Below are 18233 nucleotides of genomic sequence, written 5' to 3'. Positions count from 1 at the left end.
AAACATAATAACAACCTTGTGCTCCTCCATTAGGCCCCATATCTGGCCCTATTGTTGAGCAGACAAGCACATTGATCCACTCACCCATAAAGTGGTGGGTAAGTATAAAAAAACAACAAAAAAGTGTTTTTTCTTCTGTCTCTCTTTTCTCCCTTCTCCAGGTCTGTCGGCTGTGCCACACTGCTGCAAGCTTCACACTGCACTGGCCGTGTGCTGCACGCGATCCAGACGCCATCTTAGGTGCACCACTCCACTGCAAGCTTCATGCTGCACACGATCCAGACACCATCTTAGGTGCACCACTCCACTGCAAGCTTCATGCTGCACACGATCCAGACGCCATCTTAGGTGCACCACTCCACTGCAAGCTTCATGCTGCACACGATCCAGACGCCATCTTAGGTGCTCCACTCCACTGCAAGCTTCATGCTGCACACGATCCAGACACCATCTTAGGTGCACCACTCCACTGCAAGCTTCATGCTGCACACGATCCAGACACCATCTTAGGTGCACCACTCCACTGCAAGCTTCATGCTGCACACGATCCAGACGCCATCTTAGGTGCACCACTCCACTGCAAGCTTCATGCTGCACACGATCCAGACGCCATCTTAGGTGCTCCACTCCACTGCAAGCTTCATGCTGCACACGATCCAGACGCCATCTTAGGTGCTCCACTCCACTGCAAGCTTCACGCTGCACACGATCCAGACGCCATCTTAGGTGCACCACTCCACTGCAAGCTTCATGCTGCATGCGATCCAGACGCCATCTTAGGTGCACCACTCCACTGCAAGCTTCATGCTGCACACGATCCAGACACCATCTTAGGTGCACCACTCCACTGCAAGCTTCATGCTGCACACGATCCAGACACCATCTTAGGTGCTCCACTCCACTGCAAGCTTCATGCTGCACACGATCCAGACACCATCTTAGGTGCTCCACTCCACTGCAAGCTTCATGCTGCACACGATCCAGACGCCATCTTAGGTGCACCACTCCACTGCAAGCTTCATGCTGCACACGATCCAGACGCCATCTTAGGTGCTCCACTCCACTGCAAGCTTCATGCTGCACACGATCCAGACACCATCTTAGGTGCTCCACTCCACTGCAAGCTTCATGCTGCACACGATCCAGACGCCATCTTAGGTGCTCCACTCCACTGCAAGCTTCATGCTGCACACGATCCAGACGCCATCTTAGGTGCACCACTCCACTGCAAGCTTCATGCTGCACACGATCCAGACGCCATCTTAGGTGCACCACTCCACTGCAAGCTTCATGCTGCACACGATCCAGACACCATCTTAGGTGCTCCACTCCACTGCAAGCTTCATGCTGCACACGATCCAGACGCCATCTTAGGTGCACCACTCCACTGCAAGCTTCATGCTGCACACGATCCAGACACCATCTTAGGTGCACCACTCCACTGCAAGCTTCATGCTGCACACGATCCAGACTCCATCTTAGGTGCACCACTCCACTGCAAGCTTCACGCTGCACTGGTTGTGTGACTGCACTGCAGCTGTCTGTTGATGTGTCCGGCTCTTCCAGAGTGTCATGGTAGCAAGTAGTGAAAAGCTCAGGGTGGTTTTGCAAAGGCACCCATCCATCACTACCTACAAAGCAGCATGTGTTTTTGATACTCACCAGTTGCCACAAATGGACAGAGACAAAGACTCAAACAGTGATGTGATTCCTGCCCTTTCGGCTGTTTCTAATTTTGAATGGTATGCCTACAAAAAGGTTGCAGAACCTACCCCAGCAGACTACAGCATAGCAACATGGTGGGAAACTCAGGAGGAGCCACTGATGGAACTTGCAACAACTGCAAAAAGATAAATATAACAAGTGCTACATTTTTGGATTATAATTTTCGTTTTATTTGGTTTGGGTGACAATTACATTTTCAAAAATTACTTTTCTTTTCCTGCAAACTGTGTTGCCATATTTAAATATGGCAGTTTGCTGTAAACCTTTTTTTTCTTTATCAAAATACCCACCTTTTTTGCAGTCACAGCGGCACATACTCTATTATTTCTTTTAAAATAGATAAGCTTTTACATAAGTCAATGGGTTATGTATAGTATTGCCTTTCTAGTAGAATTTCAGTAAATGTATAGTTGATCCCATAATTTTAATTGTCAATGTATATACATGCATAAAAAACAATATAAGTGCCTAACAGCATTAATTTGATCATATTTAACCCCGCAATTTTCTGCAAAATTTGGTCAAATATCCCTGCAATTTTCTATTGGCCCTGCTTATCAGCCGAGGTGATTATTGTTTGTTAGTTGCATTGGAAATTAATTATATCCTGTGGTTACTTAGCAAAGCCTGACCACGCATGGCGAGTGGTTTTTTAAAAATCGTGGGTATGATATTAAGCGGGTTCATCTATATTTTCAAATGATGGTACTCGATGCTGCCATTACAGCATAGCGACAGCTATTAGTTTACAAAGTACGCATGCTCAGACTCTTGTCCTGAGAGAAGCACCCCCTGCTGTTTCATACAATTGTAAACGCACAATTTCAGAGGGATTCTGGAAAGCAAGTGTAAATGCCCCTTTTGACTTCTTACTAAATACTGAATTGGTGTGGGGGCTGTCAAAGGGTTAAGAAAATACCCTCCATAGACAAATGTATCCCATTCTGCTCCCCCTGTTCATTGTGCAGTTTAATGTGATCCTATCTGATCAGTTTGCTGGATGCCTCAACGTATCAAAACTGTATAGAACTTATAGAACTATAGGACAATTCCAGATAGAACTGGTAGTCTAGGTTGCATGGAGCAACTAGGACAGGTGCTGAAAAATGTCTTCAGTGCTGGTAGTTTTAAAGAAGCACATGAACGTGTCCTTGATTTGAAATGTAGAACACTTTACTGGTGAGCACATCCTTCACAGAAATGGTAGAAGTCGAAGTTTCAATGAAGGACCATTCGTTGGGTTGCAGTGTTATTGATCTGTGTCTCTTGCCTGGTCCTCTGTGCTGCTGTCTGTTTTAAAGGTGGAATTGGCCACTCCACTTGTCAATAGAGCCCCACAAGGGGAGAATACACACTGCTGTGCCAAATCCATTTGCTCCTGATAAAAAAAAAAAAAAAAAAATGCTACTTTAGTGACAGGTTAAACGACTACAAGGATCAGTACTGTATGCTTGTTACCCTGCCCTGTTCTCTGGCTCATTAACCCATTAAACAGAATTATTAGGCACAATATTTGTACAGTACTAATTTAAAGTATGTGTTATATAATACAGTTACATGGATTTATATTACTGTCAAATCATTTAAAATCTTAAGTCTAAGCAAAAATAAAGTTGTAATCCAAGTTCAAAATCCAAAATGTGAACGTTAAAAAGAAAAGTAAATTCTTGTCATTAATATGAATTTCAAGGTACCGGCAAACAAATGTACTATCAGTAATTCATGTTCTCAGGAGTTTTGCAAGGATCTGATGTGTGAGCACTATGACAACAGCGCTAAAATACACTACAGAGGCACTAATCTGGATGCAAATTAATACATTTCCCAATATCCTTTACACTTGGCTGTTTGAACTAGAGCGATTTTGTTTTATTCTAAATTTTCTTCCCTGGGAGGGCTCCCAAATAATTTGCACTAACAGGAAATTTATGTTAAGCAAATTCGTATCATAAGAAATAATTTACAATAAGTTACTGCTAAATTGGGCCGGGGCCATGTGGAACATTCATAGTATCAGGAAATTCATCAAATCCAAGTTTATTTTAACGAAAATTTACTGTAAATTCCAAGTATCCAGAGTGTTTTTAACCTTCACACGTTTTTAACTGCACAATTAACTTTACAGAAATACCACTTCATAATAGCACATACTGTATCTGTTGAAAAAACAACATGAAAGAGTTCTTGTAAAATAATACTGAATACCTGTAATGATTTAAGGCATGTTCCTTTTGTCATGTCCCATACTCTAACCTAAAAAAAGAAATACATTGACATCATTGCAGGCTATATGCTTGTCCAAAGAAAATATACTTTGTAAACACATCAAAGTCAAAGCGCCTGTGTCATAAGGCCTTTTGACTTTTTTTTCCTCGACAGTAGTCGAGCGTTCCCTCTTGCTTGTGTCACGTACCATGTCATTCTCCCCTGCTGAGGCCAGCAGTATGCCGTCTCTGGAGAAGGACAGGCTCTTGACCCATCCTGTGTGCCCCTCCAACAGAAAGATTAGTGTTCCCCGCCGGGGGTTCCACACTCGAACCGTCCTGTCCCAGGACCCGGACGCCTGTAATACAAATCAACCACATCTACTTCAACAATTATTTGTATTCATTTTCCAATTTTCTCCCAATTAGTAATGTCCAATTATTATTCAACCTGGCTCACCGCTGCAACCCCCAAGCTAACTTGGGAGAGATGAAGGCAAGCACTCGCGTCCTCCGAAATGAGTGCCGTCAGCTGTCCACTTTTTTCACTGCAAGCCCGTCGTGCAGCCATATCCAGAACTTACAGCGTCGGAGGACCACGCAGTTCTGAATTGAGTACAGGCTGGCCTGCAGGTGCCCAGCCAACCACAGGGGGCACTGGTGCGCAGTGAGCCAAGGACTCCCCAGCCGACCTAGCCCCTAACTTCCCGCGCAGCGCTTGTCCAATTATGCGCCGGCCCCTTGGGAACTCCCGTCCAGGGTCGGCAGTGGCATAGCTTTGCTTCGAACTGGCGATCAAGCTATAGGGCGCATCCTGCACTCCAGGGAGAGTGCCTTTACTGGATGTGCCATTCGGGAGCTCCACATCTTCTTTAAAGGAAGGCTTATTGTACCCGGCTGGGTGTAGAGTGGAAGCAGCAGTACATTATTATTATTATTAGTTTATTTAGCAGACGCCTTTATCCAAGGCGATTTACAGAGACTAGGGTGTGTGAACTATGCATCACAGAGTCACTTACAACTACAATGAGTCAGTGGCTGAGGTGGGATTTGAACCGGGGACCTCCTGGTTACAAGCCCTTTTCTTTAACCACTGGACCACACAGCCTACACATATGTGTACATTAGTAAGTAATAACCAGGACTGAGAGGACTTACAGTATATGACACATAGTGAATACCTACTGGAGGAGGCTGGCTACTTAAAAGTGACATACTTATGAAACACTTTTATAAACATTAATTATGAAACACTCAGTAATTTAGGCTAAAGAAAGCCTTTTCAATTGGACCACTGGTTCTCTAGATCAACTAAAGTTTGACGTATAGACATCCATAGGTCTGTCTGTCTGCCTGCACTGTATCCCTGTGCCAGGGATATGTTTAATAGACAATACTGGGGTTTGGTCTGTTTAGTGTCAACTCTTTAACGCAATTGCAGCAAACAAATTAATTCCAGAAATCTCATCTATTTTGCACTGCCATTAGCTACATTGATCTCAAATGTGCAGTTTTAAAGAAGACTTTAAAACACAATATCTATTATTATTGACTATTTTAGGTTTCACAGGAATATGCTATACTTGCACTTCCTGGGTCATTTATCTCAGCAGTCTTCTGGGTCAGCATGTTAGTGGCTAAAAGCATGTCAGTCAATAGGGGAAGCAGCTGATTGGTTATTGACAGTAAAGAAGCCACTGACGGAGTGGGGACAATTTCACCCTCCAGGTGAAATTACCAAACAAGTGCAACCCTAACTGAAATCACTGATAACAAACAGGTGTCTTTAACTATGTGTAGTATCAGATAGCACTTTTTATATGAGAAATGAAAATGTTTCTTTCAGAACTGCACATTTGAGACATACAGGTACTTTAAGTTTACAGACAGGCTTACCAGCATCCCTGATACAGAGATGCAAACACAGCTAACATTGCCTGTGTGTCCCTTTAATGTTTTCACATGTTCCTCTGTCAGTAAGCTCCATACTTTAACAGTGTAGTCCCAGGAACCTGTGGCCTGTGGGGGGGATGAGAGTGGCAGTTAACTAAAGGCAATACTGCTGGAAACAACTATGTGCTTAAATAATGGAACCATTATTATAATTACTACCTTTAATTAGAGCCAAATCACCATGACCTACAATACATCCACTGTCTGCAAATATTACATTCCAATGACACTAGTTTTCACAAGGTATGTATGTTTAAAAAAAAAACAACTAAATGTATAACTCATTTTGTTTTTAAATCATCTGAAAAGAAAAGGCACAATAGATAGTCACCAGATATTGTGAATTCAATGAAAATATGCTGCATTGAATGGCGCCCTCATGTCCTGAAAACCTTCTTAAAATATCACCGGTCTGAAAGCCAAAAAAGATAAGAATTTTACAAGACAATGGGGTGCATCTGCTATAGTTGCTATGCATTAGTTACTTTTCATTAAAAAAAAAAAAAAAAAAACTGGAGCCAAACAACCAACATTAAAATGTATATATATATATATATATATATATAATCCATTTTAATGTTGGTTGTCAGACATGAGAACATAAGAACATAAGAAAAAAAGGGGGGTAAACCCCACCAATATACAGGGTAGCATTTGGTTGAATAGTTTTTGAGACACAGAGTGACTAAAAAACAGCTGTTTTTCTTTTTTTTTTTAAATGATTAAGAAGCTTTTTTATCACCTGTATCTCAAAAAGTATAACAAACTAAGAAACCACGCTCCGCATACACACAGTCCAGGGGGTGTAGATGTGCAACGGGGTATTCATATATTTTGGGGGGTCCTAGTTTTACAGAAATTGAACCCCAAAGATAACGGTCTGACGACACTACTGCCTGATGTCATTGCTAGGCAGAGGGACTTGCGACTGTTCCATTGCACTGAATAGGGAGACATGGAATATATAGCTCAGCACACAGGGGTCACATCTGTGTTTCTGTCTGGATTCAAATTGGTAATCAGTGGTAATGTTTTCTGTGTTTGTGCCTTCAACACTGGGGAAACTGATAATCATTTTTTGTTGTTATGGTGTGGTCGGGAGTTCAGTGATTCCGTTCCATTCCACAAATAAATCTATGTTGCTGTCGGTATTAAAACTGTTAACTTCTCTGTGCTTTTAAATAATAAAACGTGAAAAATGAAAGTGACCCTGTGTATACTGTTACTTATTATACAATGAAGATTAAACTAAACTGGTGGGGACGCGACGTCTAGCATGTAGCTAATACAGCAATTGCAAGCAACGACGCTTTTACACAGCACAGATTCAGAGGTACATGAATGATAACATGCTCCTGGTTGCAGTTTTTAAAAGAATATTCCAAAATGAAAATCATTTTGTAAAGACATGAATGCATTTTATACGTTTATTCCTACCAAAAATTACTTATTTGGAATGTCACTTGTGCTGAGTTAAAAAATAAATATACTGCTCAGTATCACCGTATTCATATAGCACCATTTTAAAATTCAAACACAGAATTCATTATCTTCCATATTGTTTATTAGTTTATTAAAATGATATGACATTGCACTTCTAGACATTGTTTGCATGTGTTATTTGTGTATATTATTTATTATATTTGTATATTAATATCTGTATTATAGCATATTCTACGTATTACCAGATTTATATGTTCAATGACACATTCTTCTTTCAAACTTTACAGTTGACTATGAATTATTTATTCTTAGCAGACGCCCTTATCCAGGGCAACTTACAATTGTTACACCACATTATTTTTACATACAATTACATTATTTTTTACATACCCATTTATACAGTTGGGGTTTTACTAGAACAATCTAGATAAAGTACCTTGCTCAAGGGTACAGCAGCAGTGTCCCCCACCTGGGATTGAACCCACAACCCTCCAGTCAAGAGTCCAGTGCCCTAACCACTACTCCATGAATGCTTGCTAACATACTGTTATGCTGGAAGCCAATTATGACCTTAAAATGTTTAGGTACAATTGCAGATTTCTGCAGTTCACCATTGTGAAAATGTAACATTACTCAATGAAGTACATAAACAAGATGTGGATTGTAATGAGTGGATGTTGTGCTTACAAGAGACATAAAACACTGCTTTGTGTACCACAGCATACATGTATCAACAGTATACCATGCAGTACTAACTGCAATGAAAAGTTTAACATACATGTAGGGTTTGACATATTGCATGTCCAATTCATTTTCAGGTACTCCTTTCCAAAAATCTAATACTCATCACTACATACCTCAACATGCAATGACACATTTCTGAGTACAAGGAATTCTGTTGTTTGTTAAAGCACATATTGACAGCAAACATTGTGGGAATGCTAATGCAGTTACTGAACATGTTCCCAATCACAAGGACTATGATTTCCCAGTGTTATGTCTGTATGGCCGGTCTTCGAGGAGAATTTGTGATGTGCTTAGTGATGTCATTGCCGATGTTATTGATGATGTCATACGTGATGTCAAGTGTGACGGGAAAGGTTGCGTGACTACCTTAACTTGCAATTTCCTAACCTTTCAAATTTTAACGTTACTTTAAAATTGTTTTGCCATTTAATATATATATATATATATATATATATATATATATATATATATATATATATATACAGGTATATATATATATATATATATATATATATATATATATATATATATATATATATATATATATACAGGTGTATATATATATATATATATATAATGAAGAAGAACAAATTAATCGGACCAATTAATCAACTAAAGATAAACACTGGGAGTGCTTAGAGACCTTACTGCTATAGAAACAAGAGAGAAACAACCTGGGAGTGCTTAGAGACCTTACTGCTATAGAAACAAGAGAGAAACAAGAGAGAAACAACCTGGGAGTGCTTAGAGATCTTACTGATATAGAAACAAGAGAGAAACAAGAGAGAAACAACCTGGGAGTGCTTAGAGACCTTACTGATATAGAAACAAGAGAGAAACAACCTGGGAGTGCTTAGAGACCTTACTGCTATAGAAACAAGAGAGAAACAAGAGAGAAACAACCTGGGAGTGCTTAGAGATCTTACTGATATAGAAACAAGAGAGAAACAACCTGGGAGTGCTTAGAGACCTTACTGATATAGAAACAAGAGAGAAACAAGAGAGAAACAACCTGGGAGTGCTTAGAGACCTTACTGATATAGAAACAAGAGAGAAACAACCTGGGAGTGCTTAGAGACCTTACTGATATAGAAACAAGAGAGAAACAACCTGGGAGTGCTTAGAGACCTTACTGATATAGAAACAAGAGAGAAACAACCTGGGAGTGCTTAGAGACCTTACTGATATAGAAACAAGAGAGAAACAACCTGGGAGTGCTTAGAGACCTTACTGATATAGAAACAAGAGAGAAACAACCTGGGAGTGCTTAGAGACCTTACTGATATAGAAACAAGAGAGAAACAACCTGGGAGTGCTTAGAGACCTTACTGCTATAGAAACAAGAGAGAAACAAGAGAGAAACAACCTGGGAGTGCTTAGAGACCTTACTGCTATAGAAACAAGAGAGAAACAAGAGAGAAACAACCTGGGAGTGCTTAAAGATCTTACTGATATAGAAACAAGAGAGAAACAACCTGGGAGTGCTTAGAGACCTTACTGATATAGAAACAAGAGAGAAACAACCTGGGAGTGCTTAGAGACCTTACTGCTATAGAAACAAGAGAGAAACAAGAGAGAAACAACCTGGGAGTGCTTAGAGGCCTCACTGATATAGAAACAAGAGAGAAACAACCTGGGAGTGCTTAGAGACCTTACTGATATAGAAACAAGAGAGAAACAACCTGGGAGTGCTTAGAGACCTTACTGCTATAGAAACAAGAGAGAAACAACCTGGGAGTGCTTAGAGACCTTACTGATATAGAAACAAGAGAGAAACAAGAGAGAAACAACCCGGGAGTGCTTAGAGACCTTACTGCTATAGAAACAAGAGAGAAACAACCTGGGAGTGCTTAGAGACCTTACTGCTATAGAAACAAGAGAGAAACAAGAGAGAAACAACCTGGGAGTGCTTAGAGACCTTACTGCTATAGAAACAAGAGAGAAACAAGAGAGAAACAACCTGGGAGTGCTTAAAGATCTTACTGATATAGAAACAAGAGAGAAACAACCTGGGAGTGCTTAGAGACCTTACTGATATAGAAACAAGAGAGAAACAACCTGGGAGTGCTTAGAGACCTTACTGCTATAGAAACAAGAGAGAAACAAGAGAGAAACAACCTGGGAGTGCTTAGAGGCCTCACTGATATAGAAACAAGAGAGAAACAACCTGGGAGTGCTTAGAGACCTTACTGCTATAGAAACAAGAGAGAAACAACCTGGGAGTGCTTAGAGACCTTACTGCTATAGAAACAAGAGAGAAACAACCTGGGAGTGCTTAGAGACCTTACTGATATAGAAACAAGAGAGAAACAAGAGAGAAACAACCCGGGAGTGCTTAGAGACCTTACTGCTATAGAAACAAGAGAGAAACAACCTGGGAGTGCTTAGAGACCTTACTGCTATAGAAACAAGAGAGAAACAACCTGGGAGTGCTTAGAGACCTTACTGATATAGAAACAAGAGAGAAACAACCTGGGAGTGCTTAGAGACCTTACTGCTATAGAAACAAGAGAGAAACAAGAGAGAAACAACCTGGGAGTGCTTAGAGACCTTACTGCTATAGAAACAAGAGAGAAACAACCTGGGAGTGCTTAGAGACCTTACTGATATAGAAACAAGAGAGAAACAAGAGAGAAACAACCTGGGAGTGCTTAGAGACCTTACTGCTATAGAAACAAGAGAGAAACAACCTGGGAGTGCTTAGAGACCTTACTGATATAGAAACAAGAGAGAAACAACCTGGGAGTGCTTAGAGACCTTACTGATATAGAAACAAGAGAGAAACAACCTGGGAGTGCTTAGAGACCTTACTGCTATAGAAACAAGAGAGAAACAAGAGAGAAACAACCTGGGAGTGCTTAGAGACCTTACTGCTATAGAAACAAGAGAGAAACAACCTGGGAGTGCTTAGAGACCTTACTGATATAGAAACAAGAGAGAAACAAGAGAGAAACAACCTGGGAGTGCTTAGAGACCTTACTGATATAGAAACAAGAGAGAAACAAGAGAGAAACAACCTGGGAGTGCTTAGAGACCTTACTGATATAGAAACAAGAGAGAAACAAGAGAGAAACAACCTGGGAGTGCTTAGAGACCTTACTGATATAGAAACAAGAGAGAAACAAGAGAGAAACAACCTGGGAGTGCTTAGAGACCTTACTGCTATAGAAACAAGAGAGAAACAACCTGGGAGTGCTTAGAGACCTTACTGCTATAGAAACAAGAGAGAAACAACCTGGGAGTGCTTAGAGACCTTACTGCTATATAAACAAGAGAGAAACAAGAGAGAAACAACCTGGGAGTGCTTAGAGACCTTACTGCTATAGAAACAAGAGAGAAACAACCTGGGAGTGCTTAGAGACCTTACTGATATAGAAACAAGAGAGAAACAACCTGGGAGTGCTTAGAGACCTTACTGATATAGAAACAAGAGAGAAACAACCTGGGAGTGCTTAGAGACCTTACTGCTATAGAAACAAGAGAGAAACAAGAGAGAAACAACCTGGGAGTGCTTAGAGACCTTACTGCTATAGAAACAAGAGAGAAACAACCTGGGAGTGCTTAGAGACCTTACTGATATAGAAACAAGAGAGAAACAAGAGAGAAACAACCTGGGAGTGCTTAGAGACCTTACTGATATAGAAACAAGAGAGAAACAAGAGAGAAACAACCTGGGAGTGCTTAGAGACCTTACTGATATAGAAACAAGAGAGAAACAAGAGAGAAACAACCTGGGAGTGCTTAGAGATCTTACTGATATAGAAACAAGAGAGAAACAACCTGGGAGTGCTTAGAGACCTTACTGCTATAGAAACAAGAGAGAAACAAGAGAGAAACAACCTGGGAGTGCTTAGAGATCTTACTGATATAGAAACAAGAGAGAAACAATCTGGGAGTGCTTAGAGACCTTACTGATATAGAAACAAGAGAGAAACAAGAGAGAAACAACCTGGGAGTGCTTAGAGACCTTACTGATATAGAAACAAGAGAGAAACAACCTGGGAGTGCTTAGAGACCTTACTGATATAGAAACAAGAGAGAAACAACCTGGGAGTGCTTAGAGACCTTACTGCTATAGAAACAAGAGAGAAACAAGAGAGAAACAACCTGGGAGTGCTTAGAGACCTTACTGCTATAGAAACAAGAGAGAAACAACCTGGGAGTGCTTAGAGACCTTACTGCTATAGAAACAAGAGAGAAACAAGAGAGAAACAACCTGGGAGTGCTTAGAGATCTTACTGATATAGAAACAAGAGAGAAACAAGAGAGAAACAACCTGGGAGTGCTTAGAGACCTTACTGCTATAGAAACAAGAGAGAAACAACCTGGGAGTGCTTAGAGACCTTACTGCTATAGAAACAAGAGAGAAACAAGAGAGAAACAACCTGGGAGTGCTTAGAGATCTTACTGATATAGAAAGAAGAGAGAAACAACCTGGGAGTGCTTAGAGACCTTACTGATATAGAAACAAGAGAGAAACAAGCTGGGAGTGCTTAGAGACCTTACTGCTATAGAAACAAGAGAGAAACAACCTGGGAGTGCTTAGAGACCTTACTGCTATAGAAACAAGAGAGAAACAACCTGGGAGTGCTTAGAGACCTTACTGCTATAGAAACAAGAGAGAAACAAGAGAGAAACAATCTGGGAGTGCTTAGAGATCTTACTGATATAGAAACAAGAGAGAAACAAGAGAGAAACAACCTGGGAGTGCTTAGAGACCTTACTGATATAGAAACAAGAGAGAAACAAGAGAGAAACAACCTGGGAGTGCTTAGAGACCTTACTGCTATAGAAACAAGAGAGAAACAAGAGAGAAACAACCTGGGAGTGCTTAGAGACCTTACTGATATAGAAACAAGAGAGAAACAACCTGGGAGTGCTTAGAGACCTTACTGATATAGAAACAAGAGAGAAACAACCTGAAATATATGGTCACATGTTTCTAAATATTACACAGCCTGGAAAAGCCATTCAGGACAAGAAATGTAACTGAGCTGATCACTAGAATAACCCTGCTCCACAAGTACACATCAACACCAACATGTTTCGAGAGTGCTGACTGGGCTTTAAACATTATAACCATTTAATCATTTGTATGCCAAATTCCCGGCCCCGCTGTGACTCTGCTGAAGCCCACCACGTTACCTGGAGACCCCACAGGAGCGCTGTGACTCTGCTGAAGCCCGTCACGTTACCTGGAGATCCCACAGGATCGCTGTGACTCTGCTGAAGCCCGCCACGTTACCTGGAGACCCCACAGGATCGCTGTGACTCTGCTGAAGCCCACCACATTACCTGGAGATCCCACAGGATCGCTGTGACTCTGCTGAAGCCCACCACATTACCTGGAGATCCCACAGGATCGCTGTGACTCTGCTGAAGCCCGCCACGTTACCTGGAGACCCCACAGGATTGCTGTGACTCTGCTGAAGCCCACCACGTTACCTGGAGACCCCACAGGATCGCTGTGACTCTGCTGAAGCCCACCACATTACCTGGAGACCCCACAGGATCGCTGTGACTCTGCTGAAGCCCACCACGTTACCTGGAGACCCCACAGGAGCGCTGTGACTCTGCTGAAGCCCGCCACGTTACCTGGAGACCCCACAGGTTTGCTGTGACTCTGCTGAAGCCCGCCACGTTACCTGGAGACCCCACAGGATCGCTGTGACTCTGCTGAAGCCCGCCACGTTACCTGGGGACACCACAGGATCGCTGTGACTCTGCTGAAGCCCGCCACGTTACCTGGAGACCCCACAGGATCGCTGTGACTCTGCTGAAGCCCGCCACGTTACCTGGAGACCCCACAGGATCGCTGTTTTATCCCAGCCCGCGGAGAGGAGCAGCTTGGAGTCAGGACTGAAACACACCGTCTCTACACTCTTAGTGTGACCTGGGGCAAGGAGCAAAGCAGGGGTGAGCCACCAGTAGGGCTTATATTCCCAATAGGGAATCAGTCAAATGCATTCCACAGAACAATGATCTACAGATATCTATAGAAATCAACAGAAAATGTAAGACATTTAACAGATCTGTAGAAAATGATCGAAATCAATAAACATTTAGAAACGAGTGTGATCTACAGGTATATCGATATGAAAATGGCAAAAATCCTCTTGTTTAGAGATATATCCTCGTAGATAAGACAAACAGCAACAAAATATATGCATGCTGCCAGTGTGCTCCCTTCTGACATCTCAAGCTACGAAGACATGGCAAAGCTGGCTATATTTTACACTATAAAATACACAAACACTACTACTTTCTATGGAGGTGATGAAATGCTTCACATAGATTCTCGAGCCCCGCTCTCAAAAATCTTTCAGTAGACTACAGTATTTCAGAAAAACAGTTCAATTAATAAATAGCTTTAAAAAGTTGAAGTATGGTGATAATGGCTTTGTTGAGGTGTGTTTCTTGGTAATAATGGGACTTCTTTGTTCAAAAAATGAATGATTGACTTGAGAGTTCCATTATTATCTCACCACAGCAATGACATTATCTCTCAGATACACACCTTTCAGTTCATGTAGGCACTGAGTTGAAGCTGTCAGCCACACACGCACCGTGCAGTCATGTGATGCACTAGCAAAGCGGGTAGAGTCTGAGGAGAAACAGCAGGCTTTAACTGGACCTGTGGGTATTGAAAATGCAATAAGAAGCTAACGGTGAACCTCCAAAACACACAAAGGCATTAAAACAAATTATCATGAAGAATATGCCAGCAAGAAAAATGAAAACTATAAGCATCACAGGAAGTTATAAATAAGTATGGCAAACATCCACAAGGTGGCACTAGAGTGTCAGTTAGAAATAACCTCCCACACAAAAATAGCTGGGCTCTCGTCTTTTTAAAGTTAAAAACAGTCCCTTATTAATTAACCACTACAAATTGGTGGTTGCTTTTCTCGGTTTCCCAGGGGGCTGGTATGCGTGGGTTAGGGCTATGGTAATAAAATGAAATAAAGTTAGGTCTTAACATCAACATCATAGAATATTTACACCACTGCTGTGTTTATACTGCTTACAGCAGTGGTCTAAAAAGACAGATCAATGCGATGCAGAGTATTGATAAATGTAAGATTTTTTTTTAATTGTAAAAAAAAATCATGCAGAAGAAGAAAATAATGTTTGCACCTGTGTGTCCGCACACTTTATCTAATAGCTGCCCAGTTTTGGCATTCCACAGAAAAATTCTGCAATCATCAGAGCACGTGAGGAGTATCTGGCAGTCAGGGGAGAAAACGCAAGAGTTCACCTGAGCGGAAAGACAATACAGTAAATACTCCGTGAAATCGTATGCAAAACGACTCCAGTCCAGCCTAAAGTTCAGTGTCTGTCATGATTTTATTTCTTTGAGACGCCCATTAATAAATGGAAAAAAAAAATCTGTATTGCGCAGAATAATAACACAAACGCATATAAAATATCGTGTCAGAGCGTAATTTCGGGTGGCACGAGGCACAGCATGCTTGCAGGATAGAACACACAAATAAACGGTAAATAAGATTTAGAATAACTGCCGCTTACCTCCCCTTTATGCCTTGCAAAGTATTTCACGTCTATTTTGGCAAAACTTTCCGAAGGATTCCTCCACATTTCTGTTGTTTTAATCGTTGTAAAAATGCACTTTTCCGACAACAGTGATAAGCATTCTGTATTCTACTGTTTTCTTACACTGTGTCTATTTTAGAATTAAGTATCAACTGTTCTTAAAGACTCAGCATTCTTTGTTTGAAGTTCACTAACAGCTCCGTTGCCAGAGCTACAGCCCCAGCTCTGCATGGGAGCTGCATTTCATTCATTTACTGGCTTGGATATGTGCTGGTTTATCAGTACTCACTGCTGTGTACACACAGTGTGTTTGCATTGAGTTCTTTAAAACGTGTTTGTAGTGCACTGAATGAACAGTAAACATTGTGATGTTGCTACATACAGCACCATATTGTGACTGTGTGCAGGAACATTTCCTGCAGCTAAAATGACGGTATGATCACGTGGGGGCGGTATTTATTCAGGGATACTGTACTTGGTAAGTGGTCAGGGTAGGGTGAGTGGGCAATAAATGTCCTAGCCCTAGTCATTCATCATTCCTGGAAAAAGGGGAAACATTTTGCAGCACTACCATGCTTGTGAGTCATGGTCTGAGTGGAGTAAATGAACCGGTACGGTATGACCCTACAATATATACATTTCGTATCACTTAATTCCATATTTACTTATAGAATGTGGTACTTCCTGTTTTAGGTGCTGAAGTGGGACAAAATCAGGTTTTTATGGCTTCAGTAAAATGATTTTATTCACATTTGCTTAAATCAGGATTAGCATAATTAAAAAGCTGTAGTTAGTTTAACAGTACCTTTATTAGCATCTCTTAAGGCCATGATACACTGGCAACTTTTTAAGGCAAGCTATGGTATGAGCAACTAGGGCCACTAAAGACACGGTCAACTGAAAAATAATTTTCTTTAGCCAATAACAATAGACATTGTAACTATATGCTTCTTGAACATTTATTGGACTAATCAAAATAAATATTACAGGTACCAGGGAGAAGATGAAGATGAAAAAAATAGAAGAAATCACATATGCTGCAGTTACCCCCCTTGGTTACTGCTGTTTTGCTTAAGGTAATTATTATTATTATTATTATTATTATTATTATTATTATTATTATTATTATTATTATTGTGTTGTGTGTTACCAGGCAACAAAAGAAGCGAAAGCGAGTAACATGGACCAGGGATTGGCTGATACAGCAGCGAAAAGAGAATGCTATAGTGGCTTGCTCAGAGTTGGCTGAAGAAAACCAACCAAGCTAATGCGGTTGGTTCCATATGGATGAGACAGCATTTCATTGTCCCTTGGGAATGATAAAGGAGAAAATTCAAAAGCAAGATACCCAGCTTCAGGAAGCAATATCTCCTGGTGAAAGGCGAGCAATAACACTTTGATTTTTGGCTACATGTGAATCTTTTTCATCGCTACAATACATTTTTAGGGTCAGCCGACATATGGTTTCATGACAGCTGTACACACCAGGTGGTCTACCCGATCATGAAGACCAAGGAACAGGGAAAATGACCAATGGACCTTGGAGGGAAGAGCCAGAAGGCCTGTTCACCTTTCACCAATGTACGACCGACATTCTTCTGCTTTGGCCAGAAAAATCAGAAATGAATATAAAACATACTTCGTCGCCAATGGAGCAGTCAGCTGGCAAAACAGTGCAATTTCTTTTTAAATGTAGATATTATGAAGCATGTACATACATTTTATTTTCTGCTAGTTATTGTTCTACAATTAGGCTATAATTCTGTTAGTGTCCACATTTTTTAAAAACCTGTATAGTATACTTTGAAAGGTGTTGTGTGTGTATGTTCTGTTTAGATCTATTATTATTATTATTATTATTATTATTATTATTATTATTATTATTATTAGTAGTAGTAGTAGTAGTCGTAGTAGTCGTATCAGCTATTTTTATGAGTCACAATTTTATGAGTCACTATCTCATACTTATGGAAACTATCATAAGATCCAAAATGGAAAATGACCTACATGGTAACAGTATCCTGGGAGACAGTCAGCATGGTTTTAGGAAAGGGAGATCGTGTCTAACTAACCTGCTTGATTTTCTTGAGGATCCTTGTGAACAGGATGGCTGCAGGGGTGACGTCAGACCAGAAACACAAAGCCAAAACAAACAGGTAATGACGGATGAAACTGAGGCGCAATGGCGTTCAGTGCTTTTTATTAAATAATAAACAAAATATTTAAACAAAACACAACTACACAAAAGAAAATGGCATGTTGGCCAAACAAACAAATAAAGATAACAACAAACAAGTAGTTGTGCTGGTTTGAAGCCACACAAATAGCAATTGTTTACCTCCTCACTCCTAACTCCTCACTCCCTCACTCCTCACTCCTCACTCCTCACTCCTCACTCACTCACTCCTCACTCCTCACTCACTCACTCCTCACTCCCTCACTCCTCACTCACTCACTCCTCACTCCTCACTCCTCACTCACTCACTCCTCACTCACTCACTCCTCACTCCTCACTCACTCACTCACTCCTCACTCACTCACTCCTCACTCGTTCTCCACTCTCGAACACCCTTTCACTGTGCAGCCAAAGCTGCAGGTTCTTATAGT

General features: G+C 41.0%; 1 protein-coding gene across 2 annotated transcripts; it reads right to left on the bottom strand.

The window, feature by feature from the left end:
• Positions 1–1871: 1871 nt before the first annotated feature.
• Positions 1872–15869, bottom strand: LOC117396816 (WD repeat-containing protein 38-like). 2 transcript variants are annotated; one of them, XM_033995019.3, is made up of 9 exons: positions 15603–15869; positions 15210–15330; positions 14590–14706; positions 13868–13965; positions 6214–6294; positions 5826–5948; positions 4139–4288; positions 3931–3978; positions 1872–3103 (listed from the first exon to the last, which is right to left on the bottom strand). In XM_033995019.3, the coding sequence occupies exons 1-9, from the start codon at positions 15669–15671 to the stop codon at positions 2975–2977; spliced, it is 936 nt and encodes a 311-aa protein (XP_033850910.1). In that variant the 5' UTR covers positions 15672–15869; the 3' UTR covers positions 1872–2974. The 2 variants fall into 2 exon arrangements, with proteins under 2 accessions (XP_033850910.1, XP_033850913.1); XM_033995022.3 differs by having other exon boundaries at positions 15210–15297.
• Positions 15870–18233: the final 2364 nt, after the last annotated feature.

This window comes from Acipenser ruthenus, chromosome 31 (genome assembly GCF_902713425.1).
Source record: "Acipenser ruthenus chromosome 31, fAciRut3.2 maternal haplotype, whole genome shotgun sequence".
Taxonomy (NCBI): domain Eukaryota; kingdom Metazoa; phylum Chordata; class Actinopteri; order Acipenseriformes; family Acipenseridae; genus Acipenser; species Acipenser ruthenus.
This window is presented reverse-complemented; position numbering and strand designations above follow the sequence as displayed.